The sequence below is a fragment of the Quercus lobata genome, chromosome 2, assembly GCF_001633185.2.
Source record: "Quercus lobata isolate SW786 chromosome 2, ValleyOak3.0 Primary Assembly, whole genome shotgun sequence".
Lineage (NCBI taxonomy): Eukaryota > Viridiplantae > Streptophyta > Magnoliopsida > Fagales > Fagaceae > Quercus > Quercus lobata.
Window position 1 is genome coordinate 78,508,132 of NC_044905.1, and position 21,175 is coordinate 78,529,306.

General features: G+C 35.6%; 2 protein-coding genes across 8 annotated transcripts; one reads left to right on the forward strand and one right to left on the reverse strand.

Moving 5' to 3' along the window:
* Positions 1 to 120: 120 nt before the first annotated feature.
* LOC115971567 lies at positions 121 to 1,397 on the forward strand. Its single transcript, XM_031091565.1, has 3 exons — positions 121 to 274; positions 367 to 608; positions 708 to 1,397. Exons 1-3 carry the CDS (start codon positions 121 to 123, stop codon positions 1,395 to 1,397), a joined length of 1,086 nt encoding a protein of 361 aa, XP_030947425.1.
* A 4,673-nt stretch (positions 1,398 to 6,070) lies between these two features.
* On the reverse strand, positions 6,071 to 16,289 carry LOC115976740 (protein NRT1/ PTR FAMILY 5.8-like). Of its 7 annotated transcripts, XM_031098203.1 has the most exons (6): positions 16,231 to 16,247; positions 15,849 to 16,034; positions 11,232 to 11,310; positions 10,730 to 10,947; positions 7,067 to 7,584; positions 6,071 to 6,957 (listed from the first exon to the last, which is right to left on the reverse strand). In XM_031098203.1, the coding sequence occupies exons 3-6, from the start codon at positions 11,284 to 11,286 to the stop codon at positions 6,126 to 6,128; spliced, it is 1,623 nt and encodes a 540-aa protein (XP_030954063.1). In that variant the 5' UTR covers positions 11,287 to 11,310; positions 15,849 to 16,034; positions 16,231 to 16,247; the 3' UTR covers positions 6,071 to 6,125. The 7 variants fall into 7 exon arrangements, with proteins under 7 accessions (XP_030954063.1, XP_030954062.1, XP_030954064.1 ...); XM_031098202.1 differs by having other exon boundaries at positions 15,849 to 16,289; XM_031098204.1 differs by lacking the exons at positions 15,849 to 16,034; positions 16,231 to 16,247 and adding an exon at positions 12,467 to 12,634.
* Between the last annotated feature and the right edge of the window lie 4,886 nt (positions 16,290 to 21,175).

Consider the following 21,175-nt stretch of genomic DNA (forward strand, 5'->3'; position numbering starts at 1 on the left):
GGGCAAGGAGACCAGTCAAGGTCAGGGGCGTAAGGGAACGCTTCCTCAAGGCCCTCGTTAGGTACAAACAATGTCATTTTTGCTGCACCTGGGAGAACTAGTTCCCAACCATCCAGGATAATGTCCATAACTCGAATAGTAGCTGATGACTCTAATTCGGAGCCAAAGAAGGCTAGAATGGAGATCCGATCGGCGCTGAGTTTTTCAGACGAGGATAAGGTGGGAACCATCCAACCACACGATGATGCTTTGGTGGTCAACCTCAGAATAGGGGGTATGATGTGAAGAGGGTGATGGTAGACCAGGGCAGTGGTATAGAGATTATGTACCCTAACTTGTATAGTGGGCTGAACTTTAAATCTGAAGATCTGACATCCTATGATTCACCTTTGGTGAGCTTCGATGGGAAGGTTGTCATCCCGAAGGGCCAAATTAGGTTACCCGTGCAGGCAGGTTCAAAAGTGGTTGAAGTGGATTTCATTGTAGTGGATGCATACTCTCCTTATACGGCCATTATGGCAAGGCTCTGGCTTTATGCCCTAGGGGCCATTTCTTCAACTCTGCATTTGAAAGTAAAATATCCATCAGGGGACTGGGTTGAGGAGCTGGTAAGGAGCCAGTCCATGGCTAAACAATTCCTTGTGGTTGCAATCATGCATCGGCCTGCAGCTGAGTCCTCGGCCTCTGCTGAAATGGGCTTATAGTAGTCAAAGTCTTCGGCATTACCTGTAGACGGGCAAGCCAATGAGGCGAAGTGTGAGGATTTAGAGAAATTTGCCATAGGTAATGATCCAGAGAAGTTTTTCCAAGTTGGGGCTCAGCTACCGCCTCAGGAGAAGGTAGAGCTGGTGGAATTTCTCAAGACAAACGTTGATGTGTTTGCTTGGAATGCCTACGAAGCTCCTGGGGTGGATCCGAGCTTCATCTGCCATCATTTAAACGTCAATCCATCTGTCACCCCTAGGAAACAACCACCTCGGCACTCATCTAAGGATCATTCTGATGCTGTCAGGGACGAGGTGATGAAGTTTAAGCAGGCTAGGGCTATTAAAGAGGTGTTCTACCTTGAATGGCTGGCTAATACAGTGGTGGTAAAAAAGAAAACTGGGAAGTGGCGTGTATGTGTAGATTTTACGGACTTGAATAAAGCCTGCCCAAAGGACCCCTTCCCCATACCTCGGATTGATCAGCTGGTAGGCACAACAGTAGGCCATCCTCGGATGAGCTTTTTGGACGCTTTTCAAGGCTACCATCAGATATCTTTGGCTCTAGATGATCAAGAGAGGACAACCTTTGTTACTCCTATCGGGAATTGCCATTACAAGGTGATGCCCTTTGGTTTAAAAAATGCGGGCGGCCTTTTCAGCTTGAGCCTTGGTCTTTTCGACCTCCTCTAGTTTTTTCTTCAGGGAAATGATTTGCTCTTTAGGGGCTGCCAGTTGGTCCTAGGCATTTCGGAGAAGTATCCTCTGGCCCTCAGCTTGCCTTTCCACGTTATCCAAAGCAGCGGCGGCACTTTTTCTTTCTTTCTCCTCCTCTAGCAGCTTGCTCTTCAGCTCCTGGTTGTTTTTTTCAGCCATGTGGAAGGCATCCATGGTTGTTATCCTCCTCCCTTCTTCCTCTTTCATTTTTCGATGGGAATAGTTCACCATCTCCTCGGCCCTAAAAGTAGCTTGGATGGCCTGGAAAGGAAGAGGAGTACAGTTAAATAAAAAAAATAAAAAAAACTTAACTTAAAAACTTACTTACCATGGCCAAGTCCCTCTTCAGTCCGAGGAAGACTTCATACTGCTTCATAGATCTGAGGTCAGCCATATCCTTGGGCAATAGTAGGGATTGTTCCACCGCATCTGCCACTACCCAGCTGTGCCTAGTTGCAAATCTCGAATGAAGGCATCATTAAGAAGGGGAGCTCCATCTAGCTCCATGCGTGGGGCCCAAACAAGGGCTGCAGCTCCATGGTCAACCCTTTTTTCTCTCTCAGTGGCTGACCTCGTCCGGTCACCTTGGGCTGCTTAGCCCCCCTTTGAGGCTCTATCTCCTGGGGAAGTTGGCTCTTCCCAACCTCTACCACCTCTTTCCCTTTCTCCTCCCTTTTCCTTTTGTGGTCGGCTAGATCAGCTCGGAAGGGTTGAGCGGGTGAAAGAGTGGGAGCCTGGTCTGAGGAGCTTTCCCAAGAGCATCTCTTCTCGGCTGGGACTCCAACTCTTGAAGGGTTGACCTCTGCCTGCGCTAGATGCCTATATCAACAGATGTATCGGCAGGTTCTTGGAGAGGATTAGGTTGTGTTGAGGAAGGAGAGCTGAGATCACCAGGAAAGGTTTCTAGGGACAATTTTTCGTTGAAGACGTCAAATTCGTCTTCAAAATCAAATACTTCCACTACTTTTTCCTCTTCTTCTTCTTCCTTTATGAAGGCTGGATGAAAAGAAGTTCCCTCCTCGACTGTATGTTATGGTGGTTGGGTGACCTTAGGATGCCCTCTTGTATCGGACCAGTGGCAAGTGTGCCTTGTGGTACTAGACCGGTAATGAGAAACCCTGGAGCGGCTACATTGATCCTTTGTAAACGCGGGTCCCTTGCCTTGATTACGCACTTCAGCACTTGGAAGGCGTTGGAAATTGGAATATAATCCAAGATCAGGTGAGCAACCCTTAGTTGTTCATTTGTGTGGACGAACACTTCAGCCTTCAAGATCTTATCCAAGCTTGCCTAATTCACAAGGTTGAAGTTGGGAATGTCAGCATTTTTGTCTACAAAACCATTGGGAAAGACAAAGGAAAGTTATCATCAGTAAAGAGAGGCACAAATTAAAGAAGATTTCAAGTACAAATACAACAAAAAAAGAGGAGCACAGAAGGTGTAACTTTAAAATAACCGTCCTAAAATCTAAGACCCCACTTGGCTGCCCCTCTCTCGTCGGGCAGGTGAGGCCATTGTGCCAGTTCCCAGACACGATCAGGAAGTCCTTTTTTAGGGTAGGCACTAAATGAGCCTAACTTCTGGGTACCTAGATTTCAAGTAATACCCCTGCCCCTTTAAGTGGTGGAGATTGTAGACCCAATTAATATCATGGTGGGTAATTCCTAACCTCATCCTATCATTAAGGGCATCTACAGAATCTAAAATCCTAAACATATTTGGGGCACACTGTGTAGGAGCAAACCTATGGGCCCTAAGATAATCCCTGGTTACGGTTCCCATGGGGATTCTCATCCCGCCCTCTATGAAGGCAATCATCAGGATTACTACCTCTCCCTCTTGCTTGTTTTCGTGCCATTGTCCCTCTTTACAGTACCTCATGCTTACTCTTGGAGGGATCCTATACTGAGCCCTAAAGTTCTCTATCCCCTCCTCGAAGTCTACCAAACTCTTAAATCTACCCATTTCTAGAAGGGTTTGGAGAGAACTAAAAAGATTAAGGGGAGAAAATAGAGCCAAGGAGAGGAAATGTACGAAGAATAAAAAAATATATGGAAAAATAGAGTGTAAAGATTTGTGAAGACTTATAGAAATAAGGAGGGTGTCCTCGGACAGACTTTTGGTATTTGTAGAGGCACGAGTAAATTAAGAAAGTTGACAGGTTCAATGTATGTGTGCTAGAGCTAAGTGAATACTAAAGTGAGATAAGAAATTGATTTGAGTGGTATTTATATCAAAGAGAAAGCTACAGAGATGGAAAATTCCTCCCCAAGCCCTAGTAGAATCCTCAGTCGTTGGATATACATCGTGCCGTAGAACGTGGGGGATAGGGAGCTACAAAAATTTAATGAAGACGCATCTCGAATGCCAAAGCACCAGGAGCATGTCTTGGGTAGTTAAAAAGGCGTCTTCACAAGTAGAGGTGGGATGCGACGGGCTTAGGGCAACTACAGTGATATCGAAATCCTCCTTTCTTCCTGAGGAGTCAAAAAGAAGAATCTTGAGGGGCTATCGTAGGGATATTGGGCCCAGGAGTTCATTATCTATGTATATATTGGGCCTAAGGCCCAAGCTGAGAACTAGAGGTCTTCCGAGGATGAGTAAACATTGTCAAGGGAGTCCATGTTAGTAGATGAAAAAGGTAGTTTTGATCATAATGGCCCTGGGGGGATAGTCCAAGGATGAATGCCTCCTCAACTAATCCAAGCCAAGGTCTATGGAGGTGGTCTGCCGTCCGAGGAGACGTTTCGTGAAATTCTGCTAGTGCGGATAAGCATTGTAGAAACAAAGGACAAAGGGGAGTCCTAAAATATATAAGGAAAAAGTTGTTACCACTGCATTAATTGCTCTGCAGCTAACTCTTTGGCCGCATTAATGTGGAGGTGATACCTGAACAATAGCCTTCAACCTTATAGCTACTACCTAAAGATTTTGGGAAGGGGCTGATGGGATAAGTATCAAGATCAACCAATCTAGCCTACATGTGGAGGGCAGAGATGAAAAGGGAAAAGAGTATAAAAGAAAGGAGAACAATTAGAATAGGGGGATCAGAAAAATTAAGAGAAACACTGTACCAATCAAGAACCAAATCTGTAATCAAACTTATGCGAAATATATAAGAACTGATCTCCTCGGATTGTGTTGAGGATGATTTTCTCTAGAAAATTCAATCTATTTCCCTGTTCTTGTCATTTTATTTTACTGTCCAACTCATTTTAGTCCAATTTTCTAACCCACTCTCTACAAATTCATTGTTTTGGGCTTTTTGGGCCTAAGTCCATCCATCTTGGGCCAAGGACTCAAATATGGTCCTTACAATAAGTATAATGCCTATATTATTGAAATATGAATGTTAAGGAAAGCTTTTAAATATTTACCATTTTTATAGTTTTTTTAAGGCACAAAACTGTAATTTCTAATTCCTATTTTACTTGTATTTTTTAGCCCAAGACTAAAGAGTTTGTTCCAAATAGAATTAAATTTCATGTTTTTCAACCAAAAAATTAAGAAAAAAAATATGAAATTTTGAGCCCAAAACTACAAAGACAGCCTACCAGAAGAATCAATTTAAGGCTTAATTAGTAAAAAAATGGACTAAAGTGGACCGGATTAGACCAAAAGGACCAAAATAGACATAATGCACCTAATTGGACAAAAGTGGACCAAATAGAACCAAAGTGAAAAAAAAAAAAAAAAGGATCAAAGGGACCTAGTGGGACCAAATGAACCGAAATACCACCTTTGATATGTCCCAACAGATGCGTAACGACAATAAATACGAAATTTCAACTTTTAAATGGTATATAAATGACTTGTTATTGGACAATTGCATGAAATTACATGTTAACAATTTTTGAAGGAGATATGAGGCTTTTATTCTCTCACATCCACTTTTTTACTTCCAATTTCACAAATCCATTTATATGTTTTTATTTTTAAAAGCAGACAATACCTTTTCCTATTTTAAAATATGTATATCAGCATCAATTGTGAATGTTGTGTAAAACAGCATATGTAAAATAAGTGTAGAAGTTTCTCTTCCATTTTTACAGCCGCCTTATGAATGACCAAATATTTTGAACATGAAATGAGTCTCAACTAGTAAAAAACTGAAAATTGGAAAAGACTACAACAATGCACGGATATTCCATTTGCACAACCAGTGTGCATGGACATCTCATAGAAATGTGATAATAGGCTGGACTACCTAATATTTGTTGTTGGGGTCCATGTAACCGGTCATTCTTGTAGATTTTGTCATCAAATCTCCACTGTGTCTTGTAGCTCTGAATAGAGGGGAAAAGTGCCAAATATTTGATATGACAACAACACAATGGATGTGACCAAGATTACAAACTACATGACTTCAACTTTATTTTTCAAATCTGTTTTCTGCTTGGCTAACAAACAATAAAATTTTGTTGAATATCATCCAATGTCCACAATATCCCCAACAACTTCCTGAATTTGAAACCATTCTGTGGCCAAACATTTCTCAAGTATATACAAATGAACAGGAATTAAGACCGGTGAGTCTTTTGTTTCCACTCTTTAAGATTCTGCTGGCATAAAAAATTACTTGCTTACTTGTTTTCCTTCAGGTTTTTTAAAGAAAATTGTTGCCACATTGAGCCAAGTTATCGACAGGGTTTAAATCAAATTGCGGAAACTGTATAGAAGTCAAAACTAATTAAAAGGTCATTTTCAGTTTTCATTCTCCAATTCAGCCCTACTTATGTAACACTTACACAAAATCATGTAAAATAGAAAGCTCATTGTACTTAACAAGGCTAGAAGCCAGTAGAATTTGTCTAGGCAAGCTTCATTCATGTTGTCAGAGAACCAGCCATGCCCTCCTTTTGAGCTGGTAAAGATTTCGACAAGGGAAATTGATAAGGCACTCAAGTAGCTTCCCACACCAAAAACACTAGTGTATAGAGCAAATCCCATGGTTCTCATTCTAACTGGAACTTCATTGTAAAAGAACTCTTGCATCCCAACAACAGTGAAAATGTCTGAAATGCCCAAGAGAACGTATTGAGGCAGCAACCAGAAGATGCTTAGGGGTACCGTTTCTGATTGTGATTCAAGTTTTCCCATATTTCTGCTAATCTCCAGCCTCTTTGTTTCAACAATTGCTGCAATGATCATGGCTATGATAGAGAGAAACATTCCTATCCCCATTCTTTTTATAACACTAATACCTTTTTCATCACGAGTTATCAGTTGTGTAATCGGAATCAAAATCTTGTCATATAAAGGCATTAGAAGAATTATAGACAATGTAATAGCACTCTGTAGTGTAGCCGGTGGAATCTTGAAGCTTCCAATGTTCCTCTTCATTGTCATACCTTGTTTAGTAAAGAATGTCGCTGGTTGTTGAAAAATTACTGCAAACATTAGAAGCATTGTCCAAATGGGCAAAAGCCGCAGCACTACTTTCACGTTGTCAAACATGTGTACACCATTTCTTGGGTTCGCTTCCAAGTCGTTTATGCTGTCAAACTCTTCGCGACAAAGAGGTTTCTCTTGAAGCCTACAAACAAGCAAGATTTTTCATTGAAAAGTTCTGTCTTGAAGCACAAACAAGTAAGAATTGTCATTATAAAATGAAGATACCTTGAAATTGATACAAAAAAACTTACTCTAGCTCAACCTTATCAGCTTTGTAATTTGATAACTTGACTTCACAGTGCATAAATTTTGATTTGGCTGCTTTGAAAGCTTGAACTATGCTCTCAAAGGGGTTATTACAGATAGCATCATTTTGTTTATAAATAAACATCCGTCTTCCACAACAGAAAAATGCAACCGATGTTACCATTGCTGTCATGGGAATGGCAAATCCCAGTACCCAACCAAAGGTATCTTGGATGTAGGACATAACTGTGACACCCAACAGGCTTCCACTACAAACACCAAAATACCACCATTGGAAGAATGAACTCTTTTTATGAGACTTATTCTCGTTTTTGCTACAGGGCAATTCCTCATCATCATCGAGTTGATCTGCTCCAAAGGCTTGCAATGATGGGTTATATGCACCTTGGCCTATTGAAACCAAGTATAGTGACAAAAAAAGAAATGAAGAAGACATTGTTTTGTTTGTAGAAGAAGACCATGCCCATGCCAATGCTGTTGATGATGTCAATGCCACAAGCCCCTAAAAATGAAAAACATTGTAAGAACAAACTAAATAATATCATCTTGATTATATTGCAAAAGCATTCATAGACAGGCAATATATACATTATTTAATTGTAATATATATACACAGAGAGAGAGAGAGAGAGAGACTATATTATCCACAATACTTAATGCTCTCTTTCTCTTGCCTGTGTACTGCCGCGGCGGCTTTTGCTGCTACTCCTTATTTTCAAAAATAAAAATAAAAATGTGACTTCTCTATTGCTAGTGACCTTAAGGCCTAGCAGCACCTGCTCCCTCGTGGGACTTAGTCCCAGGAATAAAATCATTTCACTTACAAATAGCAAAGAAGTGACTTTCCTATTCTTGGTAAATATTGTGTTGTTGATTTTTTTCAATTTATACAGAGGAAATTGATACCATTATTTCCAATTGAGTTTGTAAGTTATTATCAGTATTTGAGGCTGGTCTATCCTTAATGAACTCTTTTCTCTTGTTTTGAGAATCACAAGTGATTCTTCATTATTAAGTAACAAAACAAGGTAATAAAAGTGGTGTAAGCTTTTTGTAAAGATTAGTCCTTTAATTGATTAATTTTCTGCTCACAGTACTGCAACCTTTTTATTCTGCTACCATTACCAATAAATCTCCTTGACAAAACTACAATCCATGGTATTCATTAGTGACAAAAACACAATGCTTGGTGGTGAAATTTCACTAAAGAGAAGACATCTTTTCCATAGGGTCCCAGTTAAATATAAGTTAATTTCCTACCAAAGTGGAAGTTTTGTGCGCTAGGCCCGAATGTCACCCACAATTGTAACAAATTTTCTTGATTCAAAATCCAATCTATCACGTATCACCAGCCATGAGGTCATAATTTCCTCATACTCAAAAGGAAGCAAAGTAGCAGACTTTAAAGTTCTGGCTCTGTAGTTGTCTGGCCCTCATGACACACACACGCACACACAAGGTCATTGGGTAATGAACTCTTAAAGGAGTTAAAAGCAATTCTTGAAAAGCAGTAAAGACTTTTGACCATTAAAAATAAAAATAGCAATAAAATGGTCTAATCAAACCATTATTATGGTAATTAGGGATGTTCAAGATGCTGTGCGATTTTGGGTTATTTTTAACATTGTATTTTGTGGTGCGGTTTAGTTAAAACCATAGCTGCACCGTACTTTATTTTTGCGGTCACATGTGCAGTACGGTGCGGTGTGGTGCGGTTTAGAGTTTAGCGAAAACCATAACCGCACCGCACTTCATTTTTGCGGTCATATATGCCGTGTTATGTATGAGATACGGTTTGAACGGTATAAAATCAATATATTTTTCAAATTTTGGGCTTTTCCTACCCCGCCCAAAACTAATTTTTTTCCTTCTATTTTTGGTCAAGTTTTAAATTATTGAGCTAGTTTTGCTTTATTTTGGACTAGCTTTCCTAGTCAACACTTGATAGGATTATCAAACTTTTTTTTTTTTTGAAAACTAGAGTTATTAAACTATTAATAATATATTTAATATTAAAAATAAATAAATATATTAATATATAGAGAGGATGGGGTGCGGTATGGTGCGGTTTGTGTAGTTTTCTTATCCGCAAACTGCATTGTATCATGCAATGCGATGCGGTGCGGTGCACTATTACTTGCGGTGCGGTGCGGTATGGTTATGCCATTTTGCAGGTGGTTTTGGTGCAGTTTATGCGGTTTGGTAAACACCCCTAATGGTAATCAGCAATCACTCAAGAGAACAAGAACTATTGAAATTAACTTATTTAATCTTAGCAAGATTAAACATTCATTTCACTCAAGGGCTATCAGATAGTGGGCACTAATCTTGGAAGTAGCTTGGCTTGCACTTGTTGATATAGGGTTCGTTTGGATACAACTTATTTTGCTGAAAATTAAAAACACTGTAGCAAAATAATTTTTAAATGTGTGAAAAAGTACTGTTCACTATTTTTTTTATTCTTCATATGCCTTGGTGCGCTGGTCTTAAAAAAAAAAAAGGCAAACGTGGGTTTGGAAACGCGGATCCAAACCCACACATAGTGATATTCAATTGGTGACAAAGTCTTAGGCAAATAAATGGCTCTTCTTATTCCTTAATCATCACAAAAATTAATAAATTCTAATGGACCCCAAAGTAGGGGTGTTTGCGGTGCGGTTTTAGGTCATTTTTAGCACCGCACTTTGCGGTGCGGGTTAGCTAAAACCATAATTGCACCGCACCGTATTTTTGCGGTCACATGTGCGGCGCGGTGTGATTTAAAATTTAGCTAAAACCATAACCGCACTACACCTTATTTTTGCAGTCACATATGCGGTACAGTGTATAAGATACGATTTGAATAATTTGAAATTGGTATATATTTCAAATTTTGGGCTTTTTCTATCTAGCCCAAAACTAATTTTTCCCTTTATTTTGGTCCAAGTTTTAAACTATTGAGCTAGTTTTTCTTTATTTTGGGCTGGCTTCTTAATCAACACTTGCTAGGGTTATCAAACTTTTTTTTTTTTGAAAACTAGGGTTATTAAACTATTAATAATATATTTAATATTAAAAATAATTAAATATATTAATATATAAAAAGGGTGCGGTGCTGTTTGTGCAGTTTTCTTATTATAAAACCGCAAACCACACTGCACCATGCGGTGTGGTATGGTGCGATGCACTATTACTTGCGGTGCGGTGCTGTTATGCTATTTTGCGGGCGGTTTTGGTGCGGTTTGTGCGGTTTATGCGATTTGGTGAACACCCCTCCCCAAAAGTTTACCAGCTAGTCTTCTAAATTTTAAGGATATTAATTTTATAATTCAATTGGGTGGTGAATAGTGATGAATGATGACTAAGTCTCCATAATCACAATGGACTATCTAATCATCTTTTAAAGCCTTAAATAATTAGCCATCTTTTAAAGCCTTAAATAATTAGCCACACCTTGATAAGTAAACTTCTAGAAACAAGCTATGCAATATTAGTAAGTTGCAATCTCCATTCACTCGTGGGAATCACGGCCAAGTATTGTGATAATAACACTAACATTAATAACAATTAACAATAACAACAAATCAAAGAACTGTACTATGCACTCAGAATCAAATTAAATAAATTAATAAAATAAGAGAGAACTAAGAAGGAGAGGAATGACTCACAGCAGCATAGAGGAAAGAAGAGTTCAATATGGTGGAATATCTATCCCAATAAGAGTCAGCAAGAGGTGCCACTAGCAGTGGCAACATAGAAGTAAACCCACACCAACTGTTAACCGCTTTGGCTGCAGAAGAGTTGCTCATCTTCACAACATCTGTGAGATAAGTCACTAAATTTGATGCCACCCCTTTGAATGCAAACCTCTCCATACCAGCTAGCACTGTTAATTCAGCCATAAACTGATCAAATGAGAACTCTATTACACACATACACATTAACTAAGACATTATGAGGAAACAAATTAAGTTCATTACAAATGCTCATCCAAAGCTACAGCTATAGAATGGAGCACTAGTATATACCAAGGTATAAAAATCCCCCATCTGGGTTTTAGAGAACTTACTAGACCCAAATAAGGGTGTTCAAGGTTGAGAAAAATCATGTTTTATGGTTGAAAAAAAAGAGAGAGAAATTAAGATGATGGTATATATACTTAATTATTACCTATTAGAAGAATGCATGACTTGCTTAGTCCCTTTGTTCTCTGACCTCCAGCCATGAGTGAAGAGAAGGAATCAACTATCTGGAATCAAAGAGCCAATAAATAAGAGGGAGGTGAAAATTGAAGCAAGAACAAGTGGCTATTTTGTCTTTTTTATAATCAACGTAAGTTGCTTTCTTTTTCTTTTTCTTTTTTTTTTTGGTTTAAAACGTAAGTTGCTTTCACCATCCAAAAACAGTTGCACCACTCATTATTGGCTCATATCTTGTTAATTACCCCTTATATGGGACACTAGACAATACACTAACGCTAAAGCTTTTCAAACATTGGTTGTATTTTTATATCAACAAAAGCTAATAATAAGTTTCCACTAAGATCAGCTTGGACATGGTGTCACGGCGACGTTATCCAGAAAAAAAAAAATAATAGGAGAAAAAATGTCGAAATACGATGCAAAACCAAACACACAGCCTCAAGTATGTGAGTTTGATTCATGGATAGCCACCTGGCATCAATGACACGTCAATGTACACACCTGTACAAATATTTCGAACGAAGATTTTCGAAGTTACAAGTATAGGATTCGATAAGATATTGTGAATGATGATATAAATTACACTTTTTTGTCTAGATGAAGTCATGTAATTAATATCACATGAAAACGAATATAACATAAACAATCAAAAAGCTTTTACTAGGAAGATCTTGTATTAGAATATATTCGCGCGAGTCATTTTTCGTGACGATGAAGAAGTTCAGATTGATATTTTTTTTCATGTAATACCACATGAAAACGAGTATAGCATAAACAGTCAAAAAGCTTTTACTATATATATTGGAGGATCTTGTTGGAATGTTCGAGTTATTTTTAGTCGTGTGGTTGATGAAGTTGTTCAAATTAATATTTAGTAGTGATAAAAAAAAAATGATTATAATATATTATATATTGTCAAGCCTAAACTTTTTGTGTTAAGATAAGGTGGCAGCAATATAACATATAAAATCCTCACAAAGAAACTCCAAAAATTAAAGTATTAAAAGCCCAACATGTGCTTAAGCTGATAAATTCTATCTAAACCTTATTAATTTTTCTTTACACATAAGAATGATAGCAAGCAATTCATCAAATCAAGAAAAAAAGGAAAAGAGAAAAAGAATGCAACCAAACATATAATATGACGTATACAATTGTAGATCATACACAAAATGCAGACTTGTTTGGGGAAAAAAAAAATACTTATATATGCAATCCAAGCAAGATTCCTTTTTGACTGAGTTTATCTCCACCTAACTCGTACCCTATTCGATCACGCCATTTTTACTGGTATTGTTTGCGCTGTCATGAGTCATAATTTTAACTTTACTACCTTTTGTCTAATGCAATCCTACACCAGAAAAAGCTAACAAACACAAACTGAAACACAAAATTGAATCAGTTTTATACTCTATTTTTTGCGTTACGTTCAGATCACGAGTACTGCATGACTGACACATCAGTATGCGTTACACAAATGCATGGAAAGGAAATGTCTACGGCACACACGCACACACACACAGCAAACACATGCAAACACACAGAAAACACAAACTTCACAGTGACAAACGAAGAGACACACATATATGTAGCTCTGTACCAGTGCTAGCCAATGACAGAATTGGCCACCAATGTCAATTACAAAACTAGCCACAAAATGGACAGATGGCAGTCTCACACAATGGGTATCAACATTTTCCATTGTTTGGGAGATCCACTATAACTTCGCCTCATTTCCCTACCTTAATGGTTAGTGAGAAGGATAACACTTCTGCTATCCAACACCTCCACTACAAAAAGAATGCTACAAGAAAAGATAGCCAGTGACCAAAACGTAACACAATGCCTAATGGGTCATCAACACGTATGCATTTCTCTATTTCTAGATTATATTGCTCTTCTTTGGAAATTTTTTTACACTTATCCCTATTGGGTTGTTATGAATCTCTTGTGATTAATTAGCAATTTCAACTTTGGTTAGCATTAATAGCTCAATGTTGAGTTGACACGTAAGGAAAGAACACCAACACAGAATTGAGTGCGTTTGCATGGCTTTTATACGTTGAATCCTTGTTTAATTCACTCACATGTCCTCGATCTACAATAATCTACGCAATTATTCTTATCCCAAACAAAAGATATAAAAAGCATACAATTATTGATTTTGATCTTACATGGCCCACTCTCAATTTCGGCATGCCTAGGTGGGAAGTTAATGGAATCGACATTTTAATGTGAAGCCACTGCATTATGTTGAGAAATTTTAAGCAGACACTAAATAATGATTGTTTTGTGGCCAGTGGCCACTATAAGTCGACAATATATTTGGTAGGCCAACTAGACTTCATTCTACTTGTAGCAATGTTACGTCCAAAAATTGATTTACCCTCTGTGGTACACCAGTTTTCAGCATCTTATTATAAGTTTTTATCTTTCTGTTGGTCATAATTACGTTCGAGGATACAAGGTTGTTCAGTAAAATAGAGTTGGGAACCATCAAGTGCCGATGGTGATAGGGAAAACATAGGATTAAGACTGTTGACTTCTAATTTTAATATTTTTTTTTTAAAAATCAGGTTGGGTCGAGTTTTTGTTTTCTATGTATATACGGCTATCATAAAAATATATATTTTTACACAACTTTGCATGACCTAATATATACACAGTTATCATAAAAATTATATATTTATACACAACTTTGCATGACTTGATGTGTATAAATTTTGGAGTTAAATTGGCTAAAATGTGATCATTTTTTTCTATTAACAAGCACTAATTCAAGTGCTCTAACAGAGTAGGGGACCATCAAGTAATGATGGTGATAAGGAAAAGATGGAACTAAGACTATTAAGTTCTAATTTTAATTTTTTTTAATTTAAAATGAGATTGGGTCGAGTTCCTCTGTGTGTGTATATATATATATATATATTTGTTAATTTCATTTATTTTGAATTTGAGACTTATTTTAAATTTTCTATTTTAATTTAATTTAGGTATTTAGAGACATGAAGAAGTTGACATATTAGTTCCAAGGTAAATTGCAATCATTTATTAAATAATTAAATAAAAATCCATTTTTTCTACAATTAAGGCTGGACAAAATGGCCCAACTCGAATCTCTAGGGGGTCAAGCTTTTATCATTTGGGGAAAAATACCCCAAACCCAACTTGAAAAAAATAACAAATTGTACCTAACCAAATAACCAAAATAAAATCAGATAAACAAAGTGAAGAATGTATTGGATTTCTAACAATTAGAAGAAATCAACAAAAAGTACAAACTTTTCATTTATATTATATAAATTGATTTTCTATATATAATAATATTATAGATAGAGATATGTATAAAGCATAAATGGAAATGTAATTGAGATTTTTTGGTAGGCGACTCCAAGTCTTTAAGATATTTAACTGAAACAATATTGACAAATTTGAAAGGTTATTTCAGACTAATTAAATTGGAATTTGGAAGAAGTTTTAAACTTGAAAGGTTGTTTCAGACTACTTAAATTGGTATTTGCTGGAAGTACTAGTATTCAAAAATTCGGAATCCTTTCTACGGACTTGATAGCTATAAGTTAATACTCCACAGACTTAAGGGGGAAAATTGAATATGATATCCATGTAGTTGACATAGTACAATCACATATAGTTTACTTAGATTCTCAAAAAAAAAAAAAAAAAAAAAAAAAAAAAAAAAAAAAAATTCAATTACTTTCAATAAGGTATTGGCGCGGCTCAATTTGATTGCACTCATATTACATTAGGTTTCTTGAGGTTTTGTTTTGTCTGTCACTAAATTTTCCATTAGTACGAAGATTTATACAAAAATAGATGGGTGAATATATTGGGAAAGATTCTTTTCTCTTGGTTGGCAAAGTTAGTAATGCTAATTTTATCGAGAAATCAAATTGGCCGTCAACTACCACGAAAGCAAATATGGGAATGAAGCAAAACAAGGAATACAAAGAAAATATGGAACCAATTTGTGTAAATAGAAAACAAGAACACATAACATCAAGGAAGAAACTTCAATTTGAATTGATTCCATTCTATTATCTATTTACGCATATTTCTACCAGGTTCAATGAAGCCATGTTGAATTATCAAGGATTTTTTTTTTTTTTTAAATTATCAAGGATTTAGGTTCCAATAATAATTTTATATCTAAAAATTGATTAAAGTTGTATATCATTTTGAAGAATTAAAATTAAAGGATCGGAAGAATAATTTCTAGTATACATTGTTTTGCGTGAATTTTAACAAGAAGTCCTACCAAAACATATTTGTTATGAATTTATAATAACACTTTACACCCCTAATCAATTAAAATCCATATGTTAAAAAGATTTATGATTTAGATTAAAAAAATATTTATGATTTTTATAAATATATATATTTATTTACTTTAATACTTTATTCAACCCATTTAAACCAATTTAATAGCAAATCACAATCATCATGCATTGTAGGTTCAAATATTATTATATGGAAATGCTAATAATGCTAATAATGTTCATTAATACAGAACAGAAGAAATTTATTAAATACAATTTTTAGAGAGAGAGAGAGAGAATCTTGTTACCTCCTTTTTTTCATTGATCACGACAAATTTGGAACCCAGAAAGTTATCTTTGATAGTGGATTAGGATGACAAACTTTGTGTCTTTGTCTCTTTGATCCTCGACTTGCATTGTTCAATATGGTTGCAGGCTTCAATGGCAGTACTGACTTTGATAGTTGCAATTCTAATTGTTAATAGACCAAAAACCTGAGATTTGTTGTGGAAGAAACCAAAGACAAATGAGATAAGTGGAGACAAGCAATCTAGCATAAGAGAGAGAGAGAGAGAGAGAGAGAGAGAATTGCTAATTAGAGAGCATATGAGTGTTTTTAGGGTGACCAATAACATGTTAAGAAATTTTCAAACTTCATTTTTGATGCACCAAAAGGTAGAACATGTGTACTTGGGAGTTCCTAGTTTTCTGTCAAATGGCAGGCATATCTTTTTAATTTGGTGTAATTGTATTACACTATTATGACAATATTTTGAAAGAAACAGAATCTCCCTTTTATATGCTTTCTGGTCTAACTGAACCCCGTTTTCAAAGCATATGTGAACTCTGTTGCTTTAGCACCACAGTTAGTGAAATATATAGCATATTAATTATAACAAGATCTAATTGAGGATCAAATCGATGACATTATAATTATTTTAATTATTAAATAAATATATAATAACTCATCATACTTACTAAAAGAATTAGACAATATTAATAATATTAATAAGTAGAAAAAATATATATAAACAATAAAATTAGTATTAAATAATAATAATAATAATAATAATATATTTTTTCTATATAATTTTTTATGACATAGTTAATGTTGGAGAATATGAGAAGTTATACACAAAAATAGTACTATACAATAAGCTACTGGGTGACAGATTGAGGGGCAATCTCTTGAGACGATTCACACTCTCTTAGTAGTATTACCGGTGCAAAGAGATTATTAGCTCATTGTCCTTAGGATACAATAAACTTAGCCACCCACTGTACATTTTACAAATCTACAAAAATTTGTAAAGTAAAAGCCTCATCAATTTTAACTCCTCCCATACCCATAAATAAGAAGGATTTTATTTTTGTTGGTTTAATGAATGGAATGTTGCAGGAGAGTAGGTGGCTATGGAAAGAGTTTAGGAAGAAGCTTGCTTTTTGAGTGGAGAGAAGAGATGATATGAGTCTGCTATAGTTGTAATTCCATGTCGACATTGACCGGTTCATGTCGACATTTGTCACAAGCATTTCTGTTGCCGCTATAGTTGTAAATCAACGCTGTCTAGATGAAGACTTCGCTTTCTATGGTAACAGGAACCATTTTCACCGCTCATGTACTTCCTAGTTTTGCCGATTGAGAATAATTGTATTTTTTTTTTTTTAAAACAATTATTCTCAATTTTTTTTTTTATGATTTTTCCTTTTTTTTTTTTACTTAGCTGGACCGGTTCATGATCAAACCAATTGTTACAAGTCATTAAAAGGAGTTAGAAAATTGTAAATCGTTAAGATTAACATGATTGAAATTTTGAATAAACTATTTTATTGAATTTATAAATATTTTATTATTTTGACTAATTTAAGCATAATAATTTTTTAGACTTTTTAGTGAATGTGTTTTTAAATTTTGCTTTTACCTTTTGATAGATTTCGTTTCAATTTTTAGAAATAATTTCATATTCCAAATTTTTTTTTTTTTGAATAATAAGTGTTCTAAATAGCCAACTTGACTTGTAATTCAACTAATACCTTTTAGTGTTTCTCATTTGAATGGCTAAGGTTCAAATTCTCCCACATCCATTGTTGTGACTATCAAAATTTCAAAAAGAAAAAATAATGAGTAATGCTATAGTCACAAACTATTTTATACAACATGTTTACAAATTGTTGATATGACCAACTTTTCATTGGTTTTCATTTAGGCCCACAATTAACTTCACTTTTTTCATTTACCAATAATCACTTATCATGTCAGCAGTTTATAAAAAAATTTGTTGAAGTTTTTTTTTTTTTTTGAGAGAGTTTTAACTTATGACGTCCACTCTTGATGATAGTTTTTTATCATCAAATTAAGACATCAATCAATTTTTGGTATAGGTAGGGATTGAACCTCAGATCTCTTATATAACCATCAGAGATTTTACCAGTTGAGTTAACTGAAATCCACAAATTTTTTGTAAAATTTTGTATGTGCATTACTCAAAAATAAGTATACTAAATAATTTCTTTTATACAAATTCTATAAACATAACCATATCGATTTATTTTATATAAATACTAATTATTGCACCATTTATAGCTAATTAATACATTGAAATAAATGCATAAACCTCATTAATACATAGCAAGCAATTAATACATTGACATAAACAAAACAAAAAAAAAAAATGATGAGGTGGAAGGATAAATAAAGAAAATTCTTTTTTCTTTTCAAAAAGTGTTTCAATTTTTACTTTATTTTATTTTTTTTCAGAACAAAGAATGAAGATTGAGATTTGTGATTTTATGTAAACTAACCAATGTCCCATGCAATGAGCAATGAATTTAGAAACATTGTTTAGAGAAATTATCTTGTAGCCTATGTATAATATTTATTATGTGTTATGATATTTAGGGATCAACTTCAATTTTATTACATGTAATAGTTTGAAAGAAAGTGCAAAGTGTTAGAATTAATTAAGAATACGAACCTATTGTTTGAGTGAATTGACAAATATTTAGTTTTTTTCCACCGATTTAAGTATAAAATTATATTTTATATTCTTGATTGTGTGTAGATAAATTTGTTGTTATCTCTTGGTAGACCGTGCATGTTTCAATTTTTGTCAAAACAACTCAATTTGAGAATGAATTTCATATTTCATATTTCAAATCAATTGTATTATGTAAATTTTAGAAATAACAATAAATTTTGTACCTAATGTTCAAAGCTCTCTTATATAAATCTTAGAAAAATAATCATAAAATTTCATTTCACATAAATTATCAGTCTACCATCTATAAATAACTAATACATGAAAATAAATATATTTACTCTTTTTTTTTTTTTTGGAGAAAAAAACTATTTTTAATTGCATAGCACAAATTTAAATTACTATGTTATTGGTTACACAAACATATACACATATATTACATGTCCTTAGAAGAACTTAGGATATAAATTGTTAAGATTAATATAATTAAAAATAGGAACATATTTATTTATTGAATTCATAAATATTTATATATGGACTCTAGTTAGCTTAACTGGTAAATTCGTTTGTTGTTGAATAGAAATTTAGGTTTCAACTCTGCCTATACCAAAACAATTTGGTCTATTAGCTTACTAATAAAAAACAATCATCATAGAGCAGAAACTATAGATTGATTCTATTATACTTATAAAAAAAAATTCATAAAAATTTTATTACTTCACTAATTTAAGCAAAATTAATTTTTTTAAATTTTTATTGCATATGTTTTTAAATTTTCTTTTACGTTTTGATTTTTGTCAAAGCAACTAAACATTAGGGAAAATGTCATATTTCAAACCCTCAATTAGTAAATATGTACATCTGTAATAATTAAAAATACTACTGTGGGGCCCAATAATTTGTGGCCCTGGCCCATTTTTACATTAGGGCCCAAGGCCCGAGCCGAGGAAGGGTATAGCCGAGGATGTGTAATAAAATCCAAATAGTCTTGAAACACAGCTGAGGATGATTCTGTCCTCGGCATATCCGAGGTTCCCCTGGAAGAAATGGTAAAAACGGTATAGGAACAGTTTGGGAAAAAATCTAAAATATCTATGTCAATAGAGAAAGAGACGCTGGATAGTATAACGACCAAGGACAAAGGGAAAGCTGCCATTATTGCCATTCAATACTCTGCACCTGACAGAGCCATGCTTTTCAGCTTTTACAACCACCTCCAACCACTCTAGATATGGGTTGACAGGACAAGTCTTAAGTCCTAGGAAATTGAGCTTATACATGGACGTTGGTGAGAGGATAAATACCTGTATAAAAGGATAAGAGAGGCAGTGTGAGAGGGGCGGGGGACAATCCGTCCTCCCAGCCATGGTGTCCTAGAAATAAGGAGAATAAGAAGAGCATAGAGCTCCCCAAACTCCTCGGACGAGATTCACTGACCGGAGCCAACCCGAACTACCGTCCGGTGACCCAGACCTAGCCTTTCAAGCCCACGCTCTACAAATTATATTGTTTAGGCCTATTTACGTGCGAACCAATTATCATTTTGGGTCGTTACAAATCGAGTCCTTACAATTGGCGCCGTCTATGGGAAAGGCTTGTGTCTTGGCACAGGTGGTGGGTTGATACAATCCCACACATTATTTCTAGCAGCCGGATGTAGTGTTTTAACGTAAAATTCCACTAGGGGCTACGTTTCTTCACTAGGGGCTGCGCTTCATAGCGTCAGCAGCACGGATGGTTCTAAGGGTTTGGCCGAGGAGCTAATCTCCCTAAACTAAGGTCCCATGCCATAGCCGAGGGGTTAACTCCCCCAACTACTTAAAAAACCAAGTTTTGGACAGAACCAAGGTATTGCATGGTCCTCAGACTCAAACCTATGGGGAAACCAACTACTTAAAAACTGAGTTTTAGACAGAATCAAGGTATTGCATGGTCCTCGAACTCAAACCTATGGGGAAACCAACTACTTAAAAAATCAAGTTTTGGACAGAACCAAGGTATTGCATGGTCCTCAGACTCAAACCTATGGGGAAACCAACTACTTAAAAACTGAGTTTTAGACAGAATCAAGGTATTGCATGGTCCTCGGACTCAAACCTACGGGGAAACCAACTACTTAAAAAATTAAGTTTTTGACAAAACCAAGGTATTGCATGGTCCTCAGACTCAAACCTATGGGGAAACCAACTACTTAAAAAATCAAGTTTTGGACAAAACCAAGGTATTGCATGGTCCTCGGACTCAAACCTATGGGGAAACCAACTACTTAAAAAATGAGTTTTGGACAGAACCAAGGTATTGCATGGTCCTCGGACTCAAACCTATGGGGAAACCAACTACCTAAAAAATCAAGTTTTGGACAGAACCAAGATATTGCATGGTCCTCGGACTCAAACCTATGGGGAAACCAACTACTTAAAAACTGAGTTTTGGACAGAACCAAGGTATCGCATGGTCCTTGGACTCAAACCTATGGGGAAACCAACTACTTAAAAAATCAAGTTTTGAATAGAACCAAGGTATTGAATGGTCCTCGGACTCAAACCTATGGGGAAACCAACTACTTAAAAAATCAAGTTTTGAACAGAACCAAGGTATTGCATGGTCCTCGGACTCAAACCTATGGGGAAACCAACTACTTAAAAACTGAGTCTTGG

Coding starts and splice junctions, on each gene's coding strand:
- LOC115971567 (XM_031091565.1), top strand. CDS start 121: ATGTCCATAACTCGAATAGTAGCTGATGACTCTAATTCGGAGCCAAAG. Junction 275..366: donor GGTCAACCTCAGAATAGGGG/GTATGATGTGAA, acceptor TTAAATCTGAAG/ATCTGACATCCTATGATTCA. Junction 609..707: donor GGGACTGGGTTGAGGAGCTG/GTAAGGAGCCAG, acceptor GGCTTATAGTAG/TCAAAGTCTTCGGCATTACC.
- LOC115976740 (XM_031098200.1), bottom strand. Junction 10,948..11,231: donor GTCATGCATTCTTCTAATAG/GTAATAATTAAG, acceptor CTGAATTAACAG/TGCTAGCTGGTATGGAGAGG. Junction 6,958..7,066: donor GCTGATAAGGTTGAGCTAGA/GTAAGTTTTTTT, acceptor GCTTGTTTGTAG/GCTTCAAGAGAAACCTCTTT.